General features: G+C 40.4%; 1 protein-coding gene across 2 annotated transcripts; it reads left to right on the top strand.

Annotated features, from left to right (window-relative positions):
• The first annotated feature begins 949 nt into the window (after positions 1-949).
• On the top strand, positions 950-7,957 carry ccn2b (cellular communication network factor 2b). Of its 2 annotated transcripts, none has more exons than XM_016231985.1 (5): positions 950-1,085; positions 2,063-2,279; positions 2,433-2,684; positions 3,398-3,609; positions 7,018-7,957. In XM_016231985.1, the coding sequence occupies exons 1-5, from the start codon at positions 1,029-1,031 to the stop codon at positions 7,321-7,323; spliced, it is 1,044 nt and encodes a 347-aa protein (XP_016087471.1). In that variant the 5' UTR covers positions 950-1,028; the 3' UTR covers positions 7,324-7,957. The 2 variants fall into 2 exon arrangements, with proteins under 2 accessions (XP_016087471.1, XP_016087470.1); XM_016231984.1 differs by having other exon boundaries at positions 2,433-2,696.
• The last annotated feature ends 306 nt before the right edge of the window (positions 7,958-8,263 follow it).

The following is an 8,263-nucleotide window of genomic DNA, read 5'->3' as shown; positions in this document are numbered from 1 at the left end:
AGTACATTTTGTCTCACATCCGAAACCTCGGGAGAGTGACATGCTTCAGGAAATAGCTGCAAGGGAAAAAAAAGGTAGGTTGTCATTCTACCACATTGCTTTCTCTGCACCTGACACAGACGGATTTCATGAGCTTGTTTTGGATTTCCACTAAACACCTCATGTTTTCTTCAGAAATGTAAAAGTCAAGCTTGAACCGCTTACTGTTATTGAGTACATTTTGTCTCACATCCGAAACCTCGGGAGAGTGACATGCTTCAGGAAATAGCTGCAAGGAAAAAAAAAGGTAGGTTGTCATTCTACCACATTGCTTTCTCTGCACCTGACACAGACGGATTTCATGAGCTTGTTTTGGATTTCCACTAAACAGAACTTCACACTGTCCTCTTTGTAATTTGGTCTCAGCAAACATTCAATTGCGGGCCGTGTCATATCCTCTGCCCTGCAGGCCTGTCTAGCATGACATCATGTGGTGGGAAATAATTTTGTAACAAAACAGCCTGTGTATATCAGTTTTGTTTTTGCTGTTAAATGCAATGCCAGTCCAAACATGAAGCGTGCATGCATAGTTTCACACATCACTTGTATGACGTCTAAACATTGTTGCATTCCAACAGTATCTAATAAACATTCTAATCTATGATCTGCCAAAGCATCCTGAACCATCCATAGACTGGCCCACATTAATATTCAGATAAACAGCAGTCAAACCATGTGCAGAAACCAGACTTTTCCCCATGTGCACGCTCTGGAATTTGTGGTATGATTAATTGAAAGGCTGGTCGACAGCATCTCTTGCGTTTTCAAACATTATGGAAAACCATCTGGAATTGAAATATTTTCACCCCTCTGGGTTGCGTGGCATGGCTTGACTCCGGTGGGCTACACCCCATTCTGGTAGTATTTAAAGAGGGGCTCTCTGCTCTCCACTCCACTACAATCCTGCAGTCTGACAGCGATCACACACACACCAGAGTACCAAAACAAACCAGTGGAGTGTGCGCTTCTGCAGGGAACTCTTGGAGGAAATGGCTGGAACAGTATTCACCAGATCATGCATCGTTCTCTGCTTGCTTATACATACGGTGAGTGAACACAGCAATGATACTGTATATATTTAAAATAAATGAAGCTCTCTTGTGCAGAAATGACATAAATTATCTGATTTATGTAAATGAATGATGAATTATTTTACTACCATTTGAAATGACAACATACATAGTAATTAAAGAATTAGTGTGCTACTGTTTGCAGAGTGAGTTGGTTAGTCATAAGTGTAAGTTTGGGTAATTGTTCTAATTAGCTTTAATTAAGTGCATTCTAATAAAGCTTTGCCATAATAACATTTAATGTGAATATTATGTAAGTCACTGTACTGGTTTGCGTTTGCATGTGATTTTGTGATGCTGAGAACAGTGATCTCAATCCAATCTGCTTTGACTGCTAAGACTCTAGTCTACCATTTGAATGAATATATTCTACATATTTTTAATATATAAACCTAATATTTATATATAATGTAAAGATAACATTATTTGTAACTTTTTTATTTTCAGTGTACGCTGTAAAAAATGATTTTCCGAAGACAGAAATAAAACAAAGATCACTGGAGTACGTTTTACAAGAAAATACTATTGACGGTTTTTCAACATCACATTATCATGTAGCCTAATTCACTGATACTAATTGTTTGTGAAATGTACTAACAATTTCTGCGAGAAAAGTAATTCTACACCAATTGTTTTCAGTGTAGCAGGCGAACTTTTTTGAATCTTTCATATTTTTCTACACTTCTCATTATTTTAAACATGCTTTATGTGTAACATTAGTGTCACTCCAAAACATCACTTTCCATATTACAAATCTACATCTGTAATGCATATTATCTCCTCCTTGTGGCCATAAAGTGTATTGCTCACGAACTGTCCGATCATAGCAGTTAATTTGTCCCAGACATTTCAGAATCTCACAATCTTTGTGAGTTAATAAAATTATCATTACCACAGATTTATGAGAGAAAGCTTCTGTTGCCAACCCTAACATTGTGCCATGTTCTATGCAGGCGCTGTGTCAGGACTGCTCTCAGCCCTGTGACTGCCCGGCTGAGAGCCCTTTGTGTCCTGTCGGCACCAGTCTAGTGCTGGACGGCTGTAGCTGCTGTAAAGTATGTGCCCGACAGGCAGGAGAGCCCTGCTCATTCCTCGAGCCATGTGACCATCATAAGGACCTGTATTGTGACTATGGTGTGCTGAGTGACACTGAGACAGGCATCTGCATGGGTGAGTGTAATGTTGCGTTTTGGAAAGTAATTGAGTGTTATGTAAAGAGGAGAGAATTCAAATGTTTTGCATGTATTGCACTACACTTTTTGTCCACAAGTAGAAGCCTTTTAGTATTAGGACGTTGTCTAATGGCTGTTGCATGTGTTGCAGCTCAAGAGGGTCAGACTTGTGACCTGGGCGGTGTGATTTACCGCAGTGGTGAGACGTTTCAGCCCAGCTGCAAACATCACTGTGTCTGCATGAATGGGGAGATTGGCTGCGTGCCGACCTGTGCCAGCAACATACGGCTGCCCTCTCCTGACTGTCCCTACCCAAGACGCGTCCAGATCCCTGGAAAATGCTGCGAGGAGTGGGTGTGCGACCAGATCCCACAGGAAGACACCTTCCAGTCAGCAATGGCTGGTAGGTCAATCGGCAAGTCAACTTTTCTTTCATTTTGCTCCATTAAGTTGAAACAGCTGGCCTTTTTCAAATCTCCCAATCTCTTAAAAGTGCACTCGTTGGGCCTAAGGGAGAAGGGGGCCACCTATAAATGAAATATGTGTCCCTGGACCACAAAACCAGTCAGAAGGGTCATTTTTGGAAATTGAGATTCATGCATCATCTTAAAGCCGAATAAATAAGCTTTCCATTGATGTATGGTTCGTTTGACATTATTGGACAATATTTGGCTGAGATACAACTATGTGAAAATCTGGAATCTGAGGGTGCAAAAAAATCAAAATATTGAGAAAATCGCATTTAAAGTTGTCCAAATTAAGTTCTTAGCAATGCATATTACTAATCAAAAGTTACGTTTTTTATATATTTACGGTAGGAAATTTACAAAATATCTTCATGGAATATGATCTTTACTTTAAGATTTTTGGCATAAAAGAAAAAATTATCATTTTGACCCATACAATGTATTGTTGGCTTTTGCTACAAATATACCTGTGCTACTTATGACAGGTTTTGTGGTCCGGGGGTCACATATGCTGAAATATGGTCCCGTACACTGTGAATTTCCAAATTTTACTAAACTCGTTTTACTAGCCGCACTGCATGGCAATAATATGCTTTCCTAGTTGTGATCATCAGTGCAAGAATTTAACATGCACTTCCTCTTCTTTCAGCATATAGAGAACTATCCGGTCAGGATGTCCAGCCTGAGAGCGCAAGGGACAACTGCATCGTTCAGACCACTGACTGGAGCGAATGCTCTGCAACCTGTGGCATGGGGGTGTCCTCTCGTGTAACCAACGACAATGAGCAATGCCAGCTGGAGCGGCAGACTCGCATTTGCATGATCCGCCCCTGCAATGCAGAACTGGAAAAGGACATCAAGGTAAGAGAGCACTAACTTAAATCAAACATACACTGGCCTTGTTCTGCTCTGGCTCACGGACAGACTGTGACGTAAATTTCATCTTGAGCACTGATAATTCGAGCACTCAAAAACAAAAGGTCCTTTGTGTAGTGTGCGTACACCCAATGCGTCAGTCCACATTCAGAATCAATAGAGTATGCTTGTAAAAAGATTAGCACACTCAAGCATATGTTAGATGGAACATGGAAAATTAAGTATACCCTGGCCTTAAGGCCAGAAACTACAGAGCCCTGAAGATGGCATGAGAAAAAAAATTGAAATTGTGGCCATGGATTAAGAATTTATTTCCATGATGTATTAATTTGTTCCCTCGTTTTAGGTAAATCATGGCCACGTTGCACTACTTTGTTTACTCTTTTTAATTGTGGAATTGTGTCACATGGGAACAAATGAGTAAACTGTGGCCATGTTGAACTAATTCATTCACATTATTTACTAAGTTGTTCCCATGTGACAATTCCACTCAATTAAAAATTAAACTAATTAATACATCTTCTTTTTACCTCCCATGTCCTTGTTTCGTACCAACTCACAGTTGCGTTTTGTAAATTTCCATCATCAGCACAGTCAATTGATATCCTAGCACGGTGGTTCCCAACCCTGGTCCTGGAGGCACCCCAACACTGCACGGTTTGCATGTCTCCTTAATCAAACGCACCTGATTCAGGTCATCAGTTCATTAGTAGAGACTCCAAGACAGGGGTGGGCAAACTTGGCCCTTCCAGGCCACTTTCCTTCAGACAGTGCGTTCCAAACGGGATATATCGCCCTCCAAAGGCACTTCGGAGTGAAAACAATCATGGCCATGGCGAAGTGCTCAAAACTGGCCACTTCAAAGGGCCCTTCAGAATGAAGGATTTCGAAGGGTACAACTGATGGACACTTCGGGCTCCCATGATCCTTTGTGCAGATTCTTTGCATGATGACGGTGCCTTCGTGTGGACATGTGATGATGGCGCTGAAGGGCACTTCAAGAAACAGTTGTTTGGTCCCCTAAACCCTTCAACCCTCTCACTCTGAAGGGTAAACCCTTTGAAGGGATTAGGGCGTAGGGATGAGCCCTTTCCGAATGGAACGCAGTGAGTGTTTAGCTCCAACCATAATCAAACACACCTGAACCAGCTAATCATTGTCTTCAAGACTACTAGAAGGCTACAGGCAGGTGAGTTTTATCAGGGTTGGATCAAGTCTCTGCAGGAAGGTGGCCTGGAAGTGCCAAGTTTGCCCATCACTGCTCCAAGACCTGAAATTGGGGTGTCAGAGAAAGGAAACAGGCAACATGTGCAGTGTTGGGGTGCCTCCATGACCAGGGTTGGAAACCACTGTCCTAGCACACCTTCTGTATGCAGCCTGCGCAGACAACAGCATATCTGCAAGTGATTTGAGAGCTTGAAAAGAAAGAGGGTTTTCCCAACCTGTTTCTGGAGGGCCACTGTCCTGCAGTTTAACACCAATCCTAATTAAACACACCTGAACCAGCTAATCAAGGTCTTCAGACTCACTAGAAACTTCCTTCCAGGCAAGTGTGTTAGAACTGGTTGAAGCTAAACTCTTTGGGAGGTTGGCCCTCCAGGAGTAGAAAATTACATATAACTGGACCTTCAACCTATCACTTCCTTGAATACGGAGTTCTGTTACCACCAGAATAAAAACCAAAGACTAAAGAATACCCAAGACGTGTCACTCGTATAATTTTGAATGGGAAAAAATGCTCAATATGGCCGCTCTATCGGACGAAGCCCCACCTTCTGAGTAAAATAGAGCTAATCGCTAATCGGTAAAGTGATTGCGTCACTGCAGCTGCGTTAGAAGTCCCGGTTGCTATAGAAACGGTCAGCGTTCTGAAACGTGCACATGCCTGAAAAATACACTTTTTTTTAACACCATTTGAGCAAAATAAACAGCATTTATGAGACCGTTTCATTGGTGATTTCAAATATGAAATGTAATCGTAAGCTTGGCAAACAGTTTTGAAGAATTTGATGTTTCCCCATTCAGAGAGATATGGCGCTGCACTTGCATGCCCGAGAGGCATTTCAAAGATGGCTGCTGAGTGACATGACATGCCTTAAAGGGACTTTGATAAAAACGCATGTATAATGGGACCATATGCACGCAAAGAATGTTTACACGACAATGATTGTACTAAATCTGTCTTTGGTGGCTGGAACAATAGTTCTGCCCGGACGATAACGCGGAGCCATATAGTTAATATTAGTAATACGCAGCATGCACGATACAAGGAAATGGTCAGTAACATCATCGCTTTGAGGTACGATATCTATATCAGTAAGATCAATTCCATGCGATATAATTAAATCTAGCGTATGATTAAGACGATGAGTGGGCCCGGTGACATTTTGCTTTACTCCAAAAGAGTTTATTAGGTCAGTAAACTAACTAAGCAAGTCCTAATGCATCATTTGTATTATCAACGTGAATATTAAAATCTCCGACAATTAGCGCTTTATCAACAGTAATCAATAGGTCTGAGAGGAAATCTGCAAATTCTTTTAGGAAATCTGTATACGGCCCTGGTGGTCTATACACAGTAGCCAGAGCAAGAGATACGATAGATTTCTTTTGCATATCTGACAGTGTAACATTAAGCATTAGTATTTCAAATGAGTTAAACTTGTATCCTGTCTTCTGAGTAACATTGAGAATATCACTATATATTGTTGCAACACCGCCACCACGACCAGTCTGACGGGGCTCATGCTTATAATAGTAGCTTGGTGGAGTAGACTCATTTAGACCAATATAATCATTAGGTTTTAGCCAGGTTTCAGTCAAGCAGAGTACATCAAAACGATTATCTGTGATCATTTCATTTACAATAACTGCTTTGGGTGAGAGTGATCTAATGTTTAGGAGCCCAAACTTTAAAAATGGTTTTTGTTCATTTATTTTAAATTGTTCTGGTTTAATCACGATCAGATTTTTTCTAGATCCTGCATTAAATTTATATTTTGACCTCACTATTCGGGGAAAAGCTTTCCTTTACATTTTTTAAAAGTTTCACATACAGGCGACAACATTGTCAAAATTATCTTGGTTCACACAGAAAAAATGCTGAATTATGCGTGCCAGGCTAGTAGATGGCGATGTCACCATTTTCACAAATTCACGTTTTTGTACTTTATATTGAGACGATAATGGTATCGTTTTCAAAAACTTGCACTTTGAAAAGTTTGCATTTTTTGACCACCAAAACGGCATTGTCACGTAAATAAACATCCAAAATGCGTAAAATGTTTTCCATTTAGTTGAAAGTGGTGCTGAGTTTGCTTTTGGCCTTTTTTCAGTAAACCCATCACAAACCATCTCAAATATTAATAGCCCACCTCCTCCTCTTTATTACAGAGAGGGAAGAAGTGTGTGCGGACCCCAAAAAGCCAGCGCGGGATGCGTTTCGAACTGTCCGGATGCCAGAGCGCCAGGCTGTATAAGCCGAAGTTCTGTGGGGTGTGTACAGACGGCCGCTGCTGCACGCCTCACGCCACCATCACGGCCGAGGTGGAGTTCCGCTGTCCCGAGGGAGACTCCTTCAGAAAGAAGATGATGTTCATTAAGACCTGCTCCTGTCACCATGATTGCCCCCGTGAAAACGATATCTTCCTCGCCTCAAACTCACGGAGAATGATCGGGGACTATGATAATGACATGTGAGGAGCTGGCCGGTGTAACACACACACACTGACGATCAAGCAAATGTGCATATGAGGCAGCTCCGTGTTTTACTGAACCCTGAATTTCTCACGACTCGTGAGCAGACAAAAACGAGAATGTTTGACAAGAAGTGGGCATCGATAATGGCCCCGCAAACTTTTCTTCTCTTGTTTTGTATTTTGTGAAGCTCTGAAGTCATCTGGCTGTTTGACTGGTCCTGCTACAGCAGACCTAAAGCACTGAGAACTTTGTGTTAGAAAGATAGTTCACTCAAAAATGACATTTCTGTCATCATTTACTCAACCTCATATTGTTTCAAACCTATAATCTGTTATTTTTTCAGAATACAAAAAGAGTTTTTGAAGAATCTTGATGCAGCTCTTTTCCACACGATGAAAATTCATAGTCACCATATCTGTAAAGCTCACCACAAAACCAAAACCGAAATATAGTCCATATAAGTGTTTCACTATTTTCCAAATTCTGAAGCCATGATGTAATTTGGCATAAGGAACAGACTGACATTTAAATCAATAACAATTTGGTCACTATACAGTGTCATTGTGTTGTGAAGTTTCTTTAAAAAATTCTCCTTTTGTTCTGGAACAAAATGTCATGGGTTTGGAATAGTGTGGGGTTAAACAATTACATATTTTAATGATTTTTTAAATGTATTGTTTTAGTTATTTTTGAGTAAACTATTCCTTTAAGACATTGTGGATATGAAGTAATTAATTAAATCATTCATATAATGAGTTAATTTCAAGAACGTTTTCCTCAATACAGGAATAGACTGAAATGACAATAATGTAATCATACACTTGATATGTATTTTTTTCATTTGATTTGTCAATTGGGTTATCATTATTTACGATTATTTTTTACCTTACAACAAGGAATGATATTTAACAACTGACCTTAATAACTTTTAATCTTTGTA

Source organism: Sinocyclocheilus grahami, unplaced genomic scaffold (assembly GCF_001515645.1).
Source record: "Sinocyclocheilus grahami isolate Dianchi unplaced genomic scaffold, SAMN03320097.WGS_v1.1 scaffold404.1, whole genome shotgun sequence".
Classification (NCBI taxonomy): Eukaryota; Metazoa; Chordata; class Actinopteri; order Cypriniformes; family Cyprinidae; genus Sinocyclocheilus; species Sinocyclocheilus grahami.
Note: the sequence above shows the minus strand (reverse complement) of the source record. Positions and strands in the feature narration are given on the sequence as shown.